At 37.5% G+C, this 17,822-nt stretch overlaps 1 protein-coding gene across 2 annotated transcripts in view; it reads left to right on the forward strand.

Moving 5' to 3' along the window:
- JMY (junction mediating and regulatory protein, p53 cofactor) overlaps positions 1 to 17,822 on the forward strand; it is a 71,392-nt gene that overhangs the window by 34,207 nt on the left and 19,363 nt on the right. For both annotated transcript variants that reach the window (XM_081231296.1, XM_081231297.1), the window contains exons 3-7: positions 4,120 to 4,270; positions 8,554 to 8,723; positions 11,318 to 11,483; positions 11,968 to 12,155; positions 14,686 to 14,772. In XM_081231296.1, coding sequence (XP_081087422.1) covers positions 4,120 to 4,270; positions 8,554 to 8,723; positions 11,318 to 11,483; positions 11,968 to 12,155; positions 14,686 to 14,772 — 762 coding nt within the window. The remainder of the gene's footprint in view (positions 1 to 4,119; positions 4,271 to 8,553; positions 8,724 to 11,317; positions 11,484 to 11,967; positions 12,156 to 14,685; positions 14,773 to 17,822) is intronic.

Below are 17,822 nucleotides of genomic sequence, written 5' to 3' on the forward strand. Positions count from 1 at the left end.
AATGTCTCATTTCACACTCTTTCGTGGGAATAGTACACTTAATATTTGCTTTGAATGTAAAAATGCATGTAATAGATGATGCCAAGTCTAATCACGTCATTCTCTTAATCAAGAGTCACCTTCAGATGACTCCTGGGCCTGGAAAATTCACATTAAGGTCTCTACTACATCAGTATATTCACAAGTTTATCTTGGCATTTGTTTCACCTAAGAATTGGAGTTTTTTTTTAACTTACAATCTCAGCAATAGACAGAAGTAACACCACAGCTTCTCATATAAAACCCAGTATCCAAGCTAGTGATGTACTTTATAATAAGTAATTCCTTGCCAAGAAATTCGTGTTTATAAACTAGTCTCACTATCCTAGCTACCTAAACTAACACATTTTTTTCCATCTTAAAAACAGACACTGTTTTCTTTCTAGCCCTAAAGTTGAAAACAGAGGTGTCATTGTTATTAGCACATGATCCAGCTGACCAATGCTGTACATCTTCAAATTGCCAAGTTAGGAAGAGAACTCAGTATCCTAGCTTAATGTCTTAGGTACAGTAAACTGTAATCATGTTTTTAAACAGTTGGCTACAGCATTAGCTACTGAGTTTCAGAAGTCAGTTAAAAAACCAGCATTTAAAAAGCATAGCATGTTTGTTTTCTGTATATTTGAATATACCTGTACAATTAAGGTAAAAATAATCTAACAACAAAGAACAAGTTATTGCCAAATAATTACCACCAGATTTTTTATATTATTTTTTCTCTTCAAAAATCCATAATGCAAGGTTTCTCATTTCTGTACAGTGTTTAACTATGCAAGTGAAAAGGGTTTCTATCTTCATGATCTGAGTTAAGATTTTTGAATTTTGAGCACTGCCTGTTCTGGTTATTACATTTCTATTCCACAGTTGTGTCTGTTGGTCTGACCAGAAGATCAAATCAGTTATTTCAACAGAGGGAATTTTAAGAACCAGGTATAAAGTTGTTAACAAGGTAGATAAGAAGGCAACTCTTAAGATATCAGAGTTAATTGCAAAAGCAGCCACCACTCCTAGGATCGGGGGTTACAAAGGGAAGAGGTGGTAATTATTAAAGGATAGGTCCTGTGGAGCTGACCTCTGAGAAAGAGGACATTGCTCTTCTAGTGCTGGTGTGTCTGATCTCAATGGAGAGAACCAGATCTCTGGGGAAGTCAGGGAAAAAACTTAGCTAACCTAGCTTATGGTCTTAGGTGTAATAAACATACGAAGTTTAATCATGTCATTGAAAAGGACTTCCATCATAACGTGCCGAGTAAGAATTTAAATTTTTGCTACAATTTATTAAATTTATCATAATATCAATTTATTAAATTTCTTTTTCATACTTGTGAACACTAATCTTTTGCTTTTTAACTTGTTTTAAAAATCAAAGGTAATCACAACAAATGAAAGCACAAAACCTTGATGGTTTTATTACAGAAAACAAGTTTTCTAAAACCTTAAATGTAAACTGAAGTCTAACTATGCCACTTAACTATTGCTGAGAATCCCTCAGTGGTTTCCAGTTGCCTGTCATATGCAGTACAAACTCCTCAGCCTCCTCATAGTGATCTAACCTACTTCTCTAGTGTTATCTCCCACTACCTTCATCTGTTTTGCCTAAACTCCAGCTAGGCTGGACTGCTCTCTGTCCTTTACCATGCATTGAACTTACTTGCCTCAAGGCTTTTGTACAGGTTAATTCTTACCAACAGCATCCCTTTTGGGTGGTTCTCTTTTCCCATATGCTCCCCATGTAACTCAAAATCCTACCCCTCCTTCAAAGCCCTCTGCAATTTATGGGCCTCAGTAAAGTTTGTCCTGATCTAAACAGCTAAATGTGTTCAAAGATTATGGTATCATAAAATACTTTCCAGAAAAGGTTTTAATCAATTTATAGTTCCACCAGCAGTATATTATGTGTGCCTGTTTCACCGTGACTTCACTAACCCTGGTTAGTATTGTTTTTAATATTTGCTTAATGAGTCTTCCTACGATAAATGGTTTGTCACCCTACCATCTAAAAAGAGCTATCTTGTGTCTTCTCCCGTCTTCTCTACCAATTTATTTTTAACTGGATTCTTTCTTTCTTTTTTTAATTTTTATATTATTTTGGAGTATAGTTGATTTACAATGTTCTGTTACTTTCATGTGTACAGCAAAGTGATTCAGTTATACATATACATAATTCTTTTTCAGATTCTTTTCATAACTGGGTTCTTTCTTCACAGGGGAAGACATAGGTTCTCCCTCTCAACCTGCTCTGTGATCTCCCATTAAAATAAAGCAAGAGTGCCTACCCTTAAGCCTTATCCTCTTCTCCACCCTTTTCCCCTCTATTCACTCACACAAATTTCTCAAAAGAGTATTATACATGTGTCTACATTTCTCTCCTCATTAAAAACATGTATGGAAGTGAATTTTTATTCACTCATTCAGGAAATATTGTAGATTACCTAATTCATGCCCGGCAGTGTGCTAGTGAAAAGCAAGCAAGCAGAGATAAAAACCACTTGTGCATTCTCTGCCCTCATGGAACATTCAGAGCAGAAAGCAGGTGATATAAAATAATATAAAGTATGATTGTGATAAGACTTAAGATTGAAGGCTGTTTTTTAGATTGAAGAGCTTATACTGCCTATAATGGTGAGTCAGGGACGACATCCATGAACCAGTAATTGAACTGAGGTCTGAAGATATGGTGGGAATTAATAGGCAAAAGGAATTTGCCTGTACTCCAGAGCTGTTGTTGCCAAGTTCATGCTGTTAGGTCCGTGGGTACTGGTTGTGTATCTACTTGACCCCTAAGTAGTGTTTGATAGTGTTTGAGTTCTCCTCCATTGAATCTTGCTACTTATATTATTACAATTCCTTACATGAACTCACTCACTCTCGTTGCTTTAAATGTCTTCTAGTGTGTCAAGGGTACCCAAGCTTATATCTCTGGACATGACTTGCAAAGTTAAAATTAGTATGCAAAATGAAATCCTTGGCAATTCCATGTACATATTTTTTCCCAGTAACCCTAGGATCATTCTTGACCTCTTCCTCTACCTTGCCACTGTCCCCTTAACATTGCTAATTAATTGTTCTGTGTGTGCTGAGCACTACAGTGAGTGCTCATATGTTTTTCCCTCTTTCTGGAAGACTTCATTTGCTTAAGGAGCAGTATATTGTTGCTTCAAGACTAAATCAACTGTTTTAGACTGTTCCTGTGATTTCTATTTATTGTACTGTTTAGAGACTATGACCTGCATTATTTCTACTTTTGAAATTCATTATAATTTTTTAGTGGTGTATGATAACTTGATCAATTTTTTTTAAGTGTGCCAGGGGTGGGTTAACATTTTTCTCTATAATATTTTTTCCCCATCATCCTAATATGGTGTTATTGTTTAAGTTTTAAGTCTCTCTCTCAGTATGTGGTAAAGCAGTACAGAGGGTCTATTGCTGTTCTTCCTGGACTGTACCTTTCTTCCATATTAACATACCGGTTTAGCACTTTTCTATACTTTAATATTGATATTGTTACTTCTGTGACATTCACCTGGCATACCTCTGTCCATCATTTGATTTTCAACTTTCCTTTGTCCTTTTGTTTTAGTTGTGACTCTTATAAATAATACATAGCCAGTTTTTCTGTTACTTATATCCAGAGTCCTTCAGTAGGCAGATAGGCTGATTTTTATATATTGTCAATCTTATTTTATTTATTTACGCCAATGATTAAATAAGCATTTTATTGGCACAAATAATTCTTAACCTGAAAATATAATTATCATAAAGGAGGAAATAAATTTCTCATCGCAGCACTTGAAAATAATCAGTCTTAAACATTTTATTATATGTCCTTTATTTATATATAGAAGAGGGAATGATGAAGAAGAAGATAGAGGAGGAAGGGGGAACAATTTCTGCATCAGCTGTCTTCAACATTATTGTTAATTTAATTGTTTTGTAAATTGATAGCTTCTACTGCAGAGCAGGGAAAAACAAGTATTCTTTCTTTTAGTACCAAGCACAATGCCTGATATATAAATGTTCAGTAAATGTTAAAAGAGAGAAAGAAAGGATCTTCTCCATTTTTCTTTTTTCTCTCTACAGATTTCTATAGAGAATGATTACCTGGGTCCCCGAAGGATTGAAAGTCTACAAAAGGAAGATGCTGATTGGCAGCGGAAAGCTCATATGGCTGTGCTGTCCATTCAGGATCTTACTGTCAAATATTTTGAAATAACAGCTAAAGCTCAAAAAGGTGAGTTTCCCAGTAGAATTCTTTTTGTTAGGTATTTTCAAAATGGATGGAGGTATTTTCAAAAATGAGTGGTTTAAGTATTTTATGTTCGAAATACTTATATAGAAAAGAATTAAAGACCACTCATAATCCTAGCAGTTAAAGAAGACCACTATTGGGCTTCCCTGGTGGCGCAGTGGTTGAGAGTCCGCCTGCCGATGCAGGGAACACGGGTTCGTGCTCCGGTCCGGGAGGATCCCACATGCTGCGGAGCGGCTGGGCCCGTGAGCCATGGCTGCTGAGCCTGCGCGTCCGGAGCCTGTGCTCCGCAACGGGAGAGGCCACAGTGGTGAGAGGCCCGCGTACCGCAAAAAAAAAAAAAAAAAAAAAAGAAGAAGACCACTATTAACAAGTTAAGGTATATCCTTTAAGGTATATCCTTTCAGTCTTTTCTAGGCATATGTGTTTACATATAGCCCACCTTTAAAAAAATTAAAAGTGATGGGTATTAGTATAGCATAATTCAATTCTGTCAATAATCGTTCACAGTTACAGACGTCATAGCTTAAAGGCCCAGTCACCAGCAAGACTCCCTGCCCTTCAGACACTACTTGCAAATTTGGGGTGTCCTTAGGCCATCTGTACGTCTTACCAACTGGCTACAAATTTGCGGTTCCTAAATTTGTCACTACAAATTTAGTCACTACAGTGACTCGCAGAACTCAGGAAAACACATACTTACCATTACAATTTATAAAGGATACAAATCAAGCCAAATGAAGAGATACATCTGGCAAGGTCTGTCTGGCAAGGTCCGTTCCTTCCAACTCCCTTCCATAGGAGGCCACAGAAATCGTTCCACCACTCCCTGAGAAGCAGTTTAAATTATTCATTATTTTAATAATCTCTCTATTTGTATACCTGGCATTAAAGTAGTTATTCAGGTTATTCTTTCAGCAAATCCATGTTTCCTTAAAAGTTTCACTTGAAGCAATTGTGCTGAATGAGAATACTTTCCTTGATTCCTCACCATAATTTGGCATTGTCATTTAAAAAAAACAGTTTAATAGATGAAAAGTAGTACCATGTTTTTAAAATTTGCATTTCTTTGGTTATTACTGAGTGTTCATCTTTCTTGTTTTCATGTAATAATTGGTATTTGCATATCCTTCCTTTTGTCCCAGTTACTGTCTTGTGCCTATTTTTCTATTGGGCTGTTTTCCCCCTATTGATCTAGATAACATCTCCTTGTATTCTCTATATATTAGAAGAGGAGTAAAATAGGCCTTTATTTCCTTCCTTATGCAAAGCCAGGTGTAGCCCAATTTTACTGCTTAGCTTTTAAAAACATCTTAAATGGGCCCTTTTCTGACAGGTATATGTATGTTAGAACATTAAAGTTTTTTAAACAAATTTAACATAATTCCTTGTAAACACCAGGACTGTTACCTTCAGAGCTTTTTACATATAATGATCACCATGGGGTGTTATTACATGGTTGTTATCCTGTTAATGTTATCAGTCATCTTAGCAAGAATCTTTATTCTTGCCAGCAGAAGGAGAGAAGGATCTGGTTTTTTTTTGGTTTTGTTTTGTTTTGTTTGCGGTACGCGGGCCTCTCACTGTTGTGGCCTCTCCCGTTGCAGAGCACAGGCTCCGGTCGCGCAGGCTCAGCGGCCATGGCTCACGGGCCCAGCCGCTCCGCGGCATGTGGGATATTCCCGGCCTGGGGCACGAACCCGTGTCCCCTGCATCGGCAGGTGGACTCTCAACCACTGCGCCACCAGGGAAGCCCAAGAATCTGTTCTAGAGATGTTGCAGTATTGTTCTAGGGGTATTCCGAGCATTCTGTATTCATAATTTTCTACATTATCTTCATATTCCTGAGCTGTTGGAAAATAACTCCAGGTGAAGTGAGCAGCAATTAGGCAGAAGAATACATTCTATCTAAAGATGTTGGAAGACAAAGTATTGACTAGCTCTTATGGTAGGTAACAACCTGAGACTGAATTAGGACAGGGAACTGTTCCACAGACACAGTCCTTAAGTGGGAAGCAAGAGATAAGGCTCCAGACTTTTTTTTTTTTTTTTTTTTTTTTTGCGGTATGTGGGCCTCTCACTGTTGTGGCCTCTCCTGTTGTGGAGCACAGGCTCCGGACGCGCAGGCTCAATGGCCATGGCTCACGGGCCCAGCCGCTCCGCGGCATGTGGGGTCTTTCCAGACCGGGGCACGAACCCGTGTCCCCTGCATCAGCAGGCGGACTCTCAACCACTGCGCCACCAGGGAAGCCCCTCCAGACTATTTTTGATTATGCAGAATGTTTGACTATATGCTGTGATTACAAGTTCAGGTAAAAATGATAGAAGCAGCAGACTAGGTATTTAAGCAACTTGGGTACTAATATAACTCTCCTTTTATAGGTGTGTAACCTTGGTCTTAAGTCACCAAGTTTCACATATCTATGTTGAAGATGTTGATAATGCATACCATGCCTATTCTAATAGGATTGCTGGGCAGATAAATAGAACACTTGGAAAAAGCACTTTGAAATTAACACAACATCGTATAAATATGAGTGATTGTGGTCGCATGTGCATGAGGGAGAGAAGAAACAAAACAGACCATGTATTTGATTAATATTGCCATGTGAAGTGAGAGAAACATTTAAATATCTATTCTCTCATTTAATTTCCACAAGTCTTCCGAGGAGGTACTGTATTTCCTTATGTTTATCATTCAAGGGAATTTAGCCCAAGAACAGTTAAATTTCTTCTGAAAGTTACATGTTGATGGGTAGAAGTGGGAATTTAACTCCAAGCTGTCTAACTCCAAACCCCCTGCTGTTATTTTTTCCCCTACAGTAAGTACACTACTGTATTGATCTTATGGTTGCATAAATATTATCATACATTTTTAAAAGATAGAGATTTAAAATGGCAGACTCATTTGATATGTAAGCAACAGAAGTAGTTATTATTTGTTAGAAACCCTAAAATAAAGGATCAGATCAATATTCAAATATGTTAGCATTTAAAGGCCAAAGAAAAACCAGAGAAACCAAAAGAACTATATTGAGAGGAGATTCTGAGTAAGTAGATTGCTCATTTGTCGTAAGAACTCAACAGATTTTTAAGACTAAATCAAGAAATGGTAACGTTCTTGAATGGAGGTAACTACCTAGGAGCAGGTTCCAAGTTGGTTGCATTTAGGCATTGGGACTAAGGGTGGGGGGAGAGCTGAGCATGAGAAACTGCTCTTTTCCATTATCAGCCTCTCTGTACAGTTTTAATTTTCAAGTATGTACTCATATTATTGTAAAAAATTTAAAATTGAGGCAAATGTTACTGAGATACTTCTTGCAAAGAGGGTTATGATATAGTAGCATTACAAAAGTATTAATCACTTACCTCTGAATGTATTAAAGAAACTACTAGAGAATGTACACTGATCTAAAGACTACATTAGGTACTGCATAATCAGATTGCCTGACTCTTTTACGGTAGTTAAAGCATGTCTGACCTATTAGGCATAAGGGTCATAAGGATGGTTGGGTTCATTTGTATAAGGACCCAGGATGAGCCAGCACCATGCTATTATCAGTGATAAACTCCTTTAACTGGAAGATACTAGGTGTTTGATTGTCAAGAAATGTTTCTTGAATGAGGCCTCTATTGTGGCGAACTAAAAAGTTCCTCCTTTTTTTGTGTGGTGGCAAGGAGAAGTTGGGTGTCTTCTTTGGGGCTTAGTTAGTTAAGCCCAGCACTAACTGATTCTGCTCCAGCACTAACCTTAGCAGAATCAGCTCCATGCTAATGTCTAGGATTTACTTCATCCTACGTCATATCGTTAAAATACGTTTGGAGAACTCAAAAGTACATGAATTTAAATAATTTTTAAATACCCTTTAATAGTTATGGTTCTGATTTCAACTAACATACCTAGGAAAAAGTATAAACCGTCACAGAATAAAGTTTTATAGAAACTTAGAAATTTAATAACACTGGACAATGTGAAAGGAGTATTTTTTTAAGTAAGTTAAAAAATTAACCTGAAAACTCAGTTTCATCTTCAGAAAGTCATTTCTGAGAATGATTATTTAAAATTCTTATTGGAGACATTAGAGAGAATCTAAGATACTGTTGAATTATATTTTAGAGCTGTTATAGGTAGTTTATCATGAGGGTAGGATTTGTGTGTTTATCTTTGAGTGTGTGATCAGTGGAATCTAAGACTTTCAATTCTTCAGTATCAAGTTGTTTCATGTCTTAATGTCTCAATGTCTTTTTAAAACTTATCAAAATAGCTGTGTATGATCGAATGCGAGCAGATCAGAAGAAATTTGGTAAAGCATCATGGGCAGCAGCCGCTGAACGTATGGAAAAACTCCAGTATGCAGTTTCTAAGGAGACTCTGCAGATGATGAGAGCTAAAGAGATCTGTTTGGAACAGAGGAAACATGCACTAAAAGAAGAGGTAACAAAAGCCATGAGAAAAATATATTTAAAAAATTTTTTAAGTAAGATGTGCTATTTGACTTTTTTTTTGGTATAAGACTTAAATTTTTCTGACTCTACAGGCAGTTGTTAATTTTGCACTACCTCCACGAGATGATGATAACTTTCACAATGGGGCCTCTGATAGAAGAGTTAGAGTTATGGCATTTTCACAGCATGCCAGCATGACTGTAGGCAGCAACTGTTAAAAGAAAAAGGAGCACTCATTTCCTGTCTCCCCTTCGGTCCTCCCCACACCTAGGCAACTATTTTCTGTCTCTGTAGATTTGCTATTCTGGACATTTCATATAAATGGAATCATAAAAGATGTGATTTTTTTTTAATGCTTTTTTCCCCCACGTAGTGTAATGTTTTCAAGGTGCATCCGTATTGTAGCATGCATCATTACTTAATTTACTTTTTTTGGCCAAATAATACACCACATTTTGTGCATTCATCAGTTGATGAACTTTTGGGTTCTTTCTACCTTTGGAGCTTTACGAATAAAGCTGCTATGAACATCCATGTGCAAGGTTTTCATTTATCTTGGCGTGAAATGCTATTTAACCTGTTGAGGAACTGTCAGACTGTTTTCCGAAGCAGCTGTACCGTTTACATTCCCACCAGTAGTGTACAAAGGATAGAATTTCTCCACATCTTTCTTTACGTTATCACTAAACACTGTCTTTTTTATTATAGCCATCCTGGTGGGTGTGAAGTGGTATCTCGTGGCTTTGATTTGCCTTTCTCTGATGGCATTTATGTCCAGTATCTTTCCATGTGCTTATTGGCCACTTATATATCTTCTTTGGAGAAGTGTCTATTCAGGTCATTTGCCCATTAAAAAAATTTTTTGTGTGTGGGGGAGCTGTGCTCCTAGGCTTGCGGGATCCACTGGACTGCCAGGAAACTCCCTAAAATTGGGTTTTTAAAATCACTGAATTGAAAGAGTTCTTTACATATTCCAGATACAAGTCTTATCAAATATATGATTTGCAAATATTTGCTCCCATTCTGTGGCTTGACCACATTGTCTTCTAAACACATTGAGTATGTATTTTTGAAAGTTGTATATTCTCTAGAGAAGAACAAAATGCCATCACTGCTTTTATTAATACAGCTTTATGTAAAATATATTCTATGAATGTGCATATGCATGTCTAACTCTTGTTTAAAAAATAGTGTATGAGGCAATCTATAATATTTTAAGGGTACGATCTAGAAAGATCTTTTTGTTAATGGAATTTAAATTATGGATTTAGATCTGTTAATGGATTTATTTTTCCCTTACATTTTCTGATTTGCTACTATTGTTAAAGGAAAAATTAGAACTTGTTCTGAACTTTTCCAGACTATTCAGAATCTCTTCACAGATTTCAGCTCCATCTCTCCTTCACCTGAAGCATTTCCACTCTAATCTTCTTTTCTAGTTAGCTTTCTCCTTTATGTTACTAGGTATCTGGAATTTTCTTAAGGTCTTGAACTTTAAAACTTGAAATGCTAGCATTTTATTGACTGAAATAGAGTGCCACTGTCTTCATCGATTGACTAGCTTTATTCTAACTGGGATGAATTGTAATGACAACATAGGGTGCCTAAAAGGGCTGCTGAGGTAAGATTTATAACTCTGTGCTATTGCAAGAACATTTCTTACTGGAATTGGTCTCCTATGGTAGAGGAAGGGTGAGGCTGAAATGGGCCAGGGAGTCTGGCATGTTTATCTGTGGGGTCATTTTCCCTGGGGTTATCCTTAATGGTACCTTAATAGTCTGTTTTTGAATGTTCTCGATTGTGTTTGAATTCTTCAAAGGATTTGGTAAAGCTGTCCGTTAGTCATTCTTGCCAGGTTTATGCCTGTTGAGTGATACAATATATGCATTGTGCTTTTTATATATATCTGTGGTGATGACTGCACTAGTTTTATTAGCATTAATTTAACATGACCACATGACTCATGAGAAACAGACCAAATGTGATTTATTAAGCCCATCCCAAACCAATCCCTTGCCTTATAGTACAGTACTACTCTGTGGTTTAAATTATGGGGAGACTTGTGTTCTTTAAAAAAAATGTTGATATGTCACATCTCCTTAGGTTATTTTAAAAACAAAAACGTCTTCCTGATGTGGTAGTGGTATTTGCCATGGTATAATGCTAAACACTAAACAATTTCTAAAGTAACGCTGAAACATTAAATATCACCCAGGCAAGCAAAACTACATTTGACTTAAAAAGTTTTTAACCACACTTAGGAGTAAGTACTATTCCTTTTTAACCGAGTCTTGATTATCGTCATTCTCACCTCTTTTAAGTCACAGACTCTTGTCCCTTTATGAATTTGAAAGCTAGGAACACTGTACTCAGAGAAAAATATACATGTACACACAGCTTTATACACAAATTTTAGTAGGTTCTTAAATTATCTGTACACGAGCCTCTGATCCCACACTGTCTGCTGGTGTTCAGTTGCTTCATGGATTTATCCTGTCTGATTAGTTAGTATTCATTTCTAATCATAGCTTAATTTCTTGTTCTCTCAAACTAGATATGTTCTTATTTTTGTTTTCAATGCAGATGCAGAGTTTGCAGGGCGGTACAGAAGCCATTGCTCAGTTGGATCAATTAGAAGCTGATTATTATGATCTGCAACTTCAGTTGTATGAAGTGCAGTTTGAAATCTTAAAGTGTGAAGAGTTACTGTTGACAGCACAACTGGAAAGCATCAAAAGACTTATATCGGGTATGATGTGTGTCTAGTACATAAGTCCACAAAAACACATTTGAATGAATGATGGAATTTCCCCATGTATTTGTTTGCATATATAGGGAAAATGTACGTGGACACCAGTTTTATTTCTTCTGTTGAGGCTAAGAAAACTTAATGTAAAGTCAAACAAGTGATTTAGTAGATGTAGCAGTGCAACTATGTTATTCCTTCCTACTTATTTTGTAAGTAACTTGCTTTGTTGCTTCAGCCAGAATCTCTATTCTCAAATTTTTTATTGGGAGACAAGGTTCTTGGCATTTTACATTGAGCGCTTAACTATGTGCCAGACCCTGGCACACACATTCCCCCTAAGAGCTGTATTTCCTAATCACTATTTTACAAAGGGGTAATGGCTTTGCCTGAGGTTATAGAATCAGTGGGTGGATCAGAGCCCTGTTCTGTCTGGCTCCATAGCCCATGCTCTTAACCACCACCCCTTGTTGCTGTTTTGTAACAGAAAAGAGAGATGAAGTGGTATACTATGACACTTATGAAAGCATGGAGGCCATGCTGGAGAAGGAAGAGATGGCAGTGTCTGTGCATTTACAGAGAGAAGAGCTACAGAAACTTCAGCAGAAAGCACGCCAGCTGGAGGCAAGACGTGGACGGGTTTCAGCCAAGAAAGCATACCTCAGAAATAAAAAGGTAAAATAGGTTACATATTTATTGAATATAACCTTAATTTTACATCTTGCTTTTATTCCATTACTTAATCTTTGACCCATATCCAATAATTCTAACCCAATTTGTCACTAATACACATACCTTTTAAAACTGAGTAAGAGTTATATCTTCTCAATACTTGGGCCATTATATTGACATTATATGGTTGTCTGAGCATTACCCTCTTAAACACATTAGAACAGCCAGTGGTGATATGCTATTTGCCTCAGCCACCCAAAGGTGACTCTGATCATGACTACAGGATTCCATGTAATGCAATTCCCAGCTCCTTTTTATTTTAAGGAGGCCAGGGATGCTCTACAATTAAGTTGACTTGTTCTTACCTCAGTCTTCAAGGAAATTGTTAGTTATATATAAAAATGTATACCAATTTAATCTATATTCTTCACTCTTCATTCTTATATTAAACTAAATCTGAGGTAGGGAAACTCAGCCCTGTAGATTCTGCCCATTTACACCGCAGCCTCTGATCTGCTGTGACCTATTACAGCACACAGCCAAGGGTCTCTGAATGGTCTTACCCCCTGTCCTCCCCTTTCCCTGCCCCCAGACCCCCAAATCCAATGGCTTAGGTGACAGAATGGCAGGGGGAAGGAGGAATGACAAAAGAAGGCTGGAAAGAGAGGAACTAAGAAACACTGTTCTGAGAAGAAAGATCAATCATACTTTACCAAAGATCAGAATGACTCTCTTTGTAACAGCACCCTACCTTCCTTGTGGTCTGCATGTCAGCATCCCCAGGGTCACAGGCTCCGTGGTTAATCTGGCACCCACAATAGAATTTCATACCCAGGGGTAGTTCTCTGGCTATAAGTAAATCATGCCCTGCTTCTCCTCTTGAAAGAACAAAGACGGTCTCTGGCTGTGCCATGAGGACTTGAGGTATATGCTTTGTGATTAAACTTTTCAAGAAGAATACTAGAAATAACATTGTTCTTTATGTATGTTATCTTCTTTTATTCTCCCAGTAGCCAAAAAGCATTCTGATACTTGATTTGGTGGCAAACCCAGACCTGAACATTTCTTTGTCGAACTTACTTTGACTGTTCATCTGTTTCACTGCAAAAACATCACTCCAGCAGGATCTTGACATATGAGGTGTTGTGTCAAGATCCTGCTGGAGTTACTGGGCAATAGATGGTATATGCAACATACCACCTTTCTAAAATTAAAAAAAAAATTAATTTTGAAACACATCTGAGTTCTGTTCTTGATAAGGAATTGTAGACTTGTATCCTCATTTTATAACCAAGGGAACTAAGGCTTCCAGTCGTTAAATAAATTACCTAAGGAAAAGCAGCTAGTATAGGTCAAAGTAGGATACTATCTTAGGTCTGTGTGACTTGGAAGCCTGAGCCATTATATCACTGTATCATGCCACTTTTCCCCCTTGGAGACTGCCTTGGACAGGTTCAATCTGTGATCAATACTTACTAGGCAGTAGAGTCAAAGCAGTGTGGGTAAAGATAGGAAGGAGATAAAAGACCTGCTTTAAAATACAGCTTCCTGGGCTTCCCTGGTGGCACAGTGGTTGAGAGTCCACCTGCCGATGCAGAGGACACGGGTTCGTGCCCCGGCCCGGGAAGATCCCACATGCAGCAGAGTGGCTGGGCCCGTGAGCCATGGCTGCTGAGCCTGTGCTCCGCAATGGGAGAGGCCACAACAGTGAGAGGCCCGCGTACCGCAAATAAATAAATAAGTAAATAAATAAAATAAAATACAGCTTCCTGGCCTGAAAGGTTATTCATGTGTGACTTAATGAGGTTATAAGAGTAATCTTTTGGTATAGCTTTGAGAGTGTTAGAAATTAATGTTTATCTGGAGGACTTCTCCAGAAGGACCCAGAGAAAATGAAGACTTAGCATGGTGCCACTAGGAAGTTGCCAGATGACAGGGTATGTGTAAAGAGCACATATCTCTTAATATTATTTTCATGTAAATCTGTAGCATACTATTATTGTACTTTCTAGTCTTTAAGGTCTCTTTTTAGCTCTGAAGTCTATGATCAGAAGATTCAGATTTCATGATATTGTTTAAACCAATCCGGGCAAAATCATGTTCTTTAATTCATCAGAAAGCACTTAAGAAACAGAGTTTAAGTCAAGAGTTATGTGTCCTTTTTTGCTCAGACTAGTTTAAAGAGTACAATAATACTTAGAATCTTCTGGCCACAGTCTTCAGATTTGAAAGAGACTTTTGAGATTATCTAGGTACACCCCCCTTCCACTCCACCATGCCCCATTCCTTCCCTTCCAAAAAAAGGGAGAAATCAGGAATTCTACAGATGTTAAGTAGTTTAATAAAAGTCTTTTAAGATCCTAATTATTTGGCTTATGCTGCTTCGATATTCTGGGTGAGAAACCAGAGGTGGGTTACTTGATATTTTGCTGTGTAGGTATATGTTAAGATTAAAATTTAATTTATCAAATTGAATTAGATTTTGAGTCTTTCAAGTTTCACTTATAGTAAAACATATTTCATGTATTTATAGGAAATTTGTATTGCAAAACACAACGAAAAATTCCAACAGCGCCTTCGGAGTGAAGATGAATATAGAACCCACCACACAGTACAACTAGTAAGTTTGCACTCTGGAAGACTTAGAATAAAACTTTGAATTTTTTGTATCTCAAAGTGAATAAAATCTGTAGAGAATAAGAAAATGTTATAGCTAGATGTTAGCATTAAGTCACTGTACAGCCATTCCTCAGTGTCCATGGGGAAATTGGTTCCAGGACACCTGCCCTTCCAACTCCCCCAACCTCCCCACCAAAATCTGTGGATGCTCCAGTCCCTTATATAAAACAGCATAGTACTTGCATGTAACTTGTGCACATCCTCCTATATTCTTCATCTCTAGATTACATATAATACCTTATATAATGTAAATGCTATGTAAGTAGTTGCCAGTAGGCAAATTCTTCGAGTTTTGCTTTTTGGAACCTTCTGTGGTTTTTTTGCCCCCTGAGCATTTTCAATCCGAGGTTGTTTGAATCCAAGGATGTGGAACCCACAGGTTCAGAGGCCCAATTGTGTATATATACTTCCTTATAGCACAGCTGCCTCTACCAGTGCAGTACCACACAAGAGTGGTATATTTGTTACGGTCTGAACCAACATTGGCACATCATTACCACCCAAAGTCCACAGTTCATCCTTAGTTCTGTACATTCTATTGGTTTTGCCAAATATATAATGACATGAATTCACCATTATAGTATCATACAGAATATTTTCACTGCCCTAAAGATTCCCTGTTCTCCACCTTTTCATATCCCTTTCTCCACAAACTCATGGCAACCACTGATCTTTTGTTTTGCCTTTCCCCCTAACGTTTAATTGGAACCATATATGTAGCTGTTTCATACTGGCTTATGTAACTTGTAATTTGCACTTAAGGTTCCTCTTTGTATTTGCATGGCATAGTAGATTATTTCTTAGCACTGAACAATATTCCATTGTCTGGATATACCACAGTTTATTTGTCCATTCACCTGGTGAAGACATCTTGCTTCCAAGTTTTGACATTTTAAGAATAAAGCTGATAATGTGGGAAGGTTTTTGTGTGCACATTAAGTTTTCAGCTCTTTTGGGTAAATAGCAAAGAGCATGATTGCTGGATCTTATGGGAAGAGTATGCTTACCTTGTAGGAAACTGCCAAACTGTTTTCCAAAGTGGCTGTACCATTTTACATTCTCACTAGCAATGAATTTAGAGTTCCTTTTGCTCCACATCCTCCATTTAATGTTGTAAGTGTTTTGGAATATAGCCATTCTAATAAGTGTGTAGTGGTACCTCATAGTTGTTTTAGTTTGCAGTTCCCTAATGGTGTAAGATGTTGGGCATGGTCTCACAAGGCTTATCTACCATCTGTACCTCTTCTTAGTAAGTGTTAGATATTTTTTTCATTTTTAATTAGATTATTTGTTTTCTTACTGTGGATAACAGCCCCTTTCAGATATGTCTGTTGCAAATACTTGCTCCTAATCTGTGGCTTGCCTTTTCATTCTTTGACATTATCTCGAAGAGCAGAGTGTATTTTTTGTTTGTTTTAATATTATTATTATTATTTTTTAATACAGCAGGTTCTTATAAGTCATCTATTTTATACATATTCATGTATATATGTCAATCCCAATCTCCCAATTCATCCCCCCCTGTGCCGCTTTCCCCCCTTGGTGTCCATACATTTGTTCTCTACACCTGTGTCTCTATTTCTGCCTTGCAAACTGGTTCATCTGTACCATTTTTCTAGATTCCGCATACATGTGTTAATATACGATATTTGTTTTTCTCTTTCTGACTTACCACACTCTGTATGACAGTCTCTAGGTACATCCGCATCTCTACATATGACCCAATTTCGTTCCTTTTTATGGTTGAGTAATAGTCCCTTGTATATATGTACCACAACTTCTTTTTTTTTTTAACATCTTTATTGGAGTATAATTGCTTTACAATGGTGTGTTAGTTTCTGCTTTATAACAAAGTGAATCAGTTACACATACACATATGTTCCCATATCTCTTCCCTCTTGTGTCTCCCTCCCTCCCACCCTCCCTATCCCACCCCTCTAGGTGGTCACAAACCACCTACCTGATCTCCCTGTGCTATGTGGCTACTTCCCACTAGCTATCTGTTTTACATTTGGTAGTGTATATATGTCCATGCCGCTCTCTCACTTTGTCCCAGCTTACCCTTCCCCCTCACCATATCCTCAACTCCATTCTCTAGCAGATCTGCATCTTTATTCCCATCTTGCCCCTAAGTTCTTCATGACTGTTTTTTTTTTTTTTTGGATTCCATATATATGTGTTAGCATACAGTATTTGTTTTTCTCTTTCTGACTTACTTCACTCTGTATGACAGTCTCTAGGTCCATCCACCTCACTACAAATAACTCAGTTTTGTTCCTTTTTATGGCTGAGTAATATTGCATTGTAGATATGTGCCACATCTTCTTTATCCATTCATCTGTCAATGGACACTTAGGTTGCTTCCATGTCCTGGCTGTTGTAAATAGAGCTGCAATGAACATTTTGGTACATGACTCTTTTTGAATTATGGTTTGCTCAGGGTATATGCCCAGTAGTGGGATTGCTGGGTCGTATGGTAGTTCTGTTTTTAGTTTTTTAAGGAATATCCATACTGTTCTCCATAGTGGCTGTATCAATTTACATTCCCAGCAACAGTGCAAGAGGGTTCCCTTTTCTGCACACCCTCTCCAGCATTTATTGTTTGTAGATTTTTTGATGATGGCCATTCTGACCGGTGTGAGATGATATCTCATTGTAGTTTTGATTTGCATTTCTCTAATGATTAGCAATGTTGAGCATTCTTTCATGTGTCTGTTGGCAATCTGTATATCTTCTTTGGAGAAATGTCTGTTTAGGTCTTCTGCGCATGTTTGGATTGGGTTGTTCATTTTTTTAATATTGAGCTGCATGAGCTGCTTGTAAATTTTGGAGATTAATCCTTTGTCAGTTTGCTTCATTTGCAAATATTTTCTCCCATTCTGAGGGTTGTCTTTTGGTCTTGTTTATGGTTTCCTTTGCTATGCAAAAGCTTTGAAGTTTCATTAGGTCCCATTTGTTTATTTTTGTTTTTATTTCCATTTCTCTAGGCGG

The sequence above is a fragment of the Mesoplodon bidens genome (assembly GCF_964165515.1).
Source record: "Mesoplodon bidens genome assembly, chromosome: 4".
NCBI classification, from domain to species: domain Eukaryota; kingdom Metazoa; phylum Chordata; class Mammalia; order Artiodactyla; family Ziphiidae; genus Mesoplodon; species Mesoplodon bidens.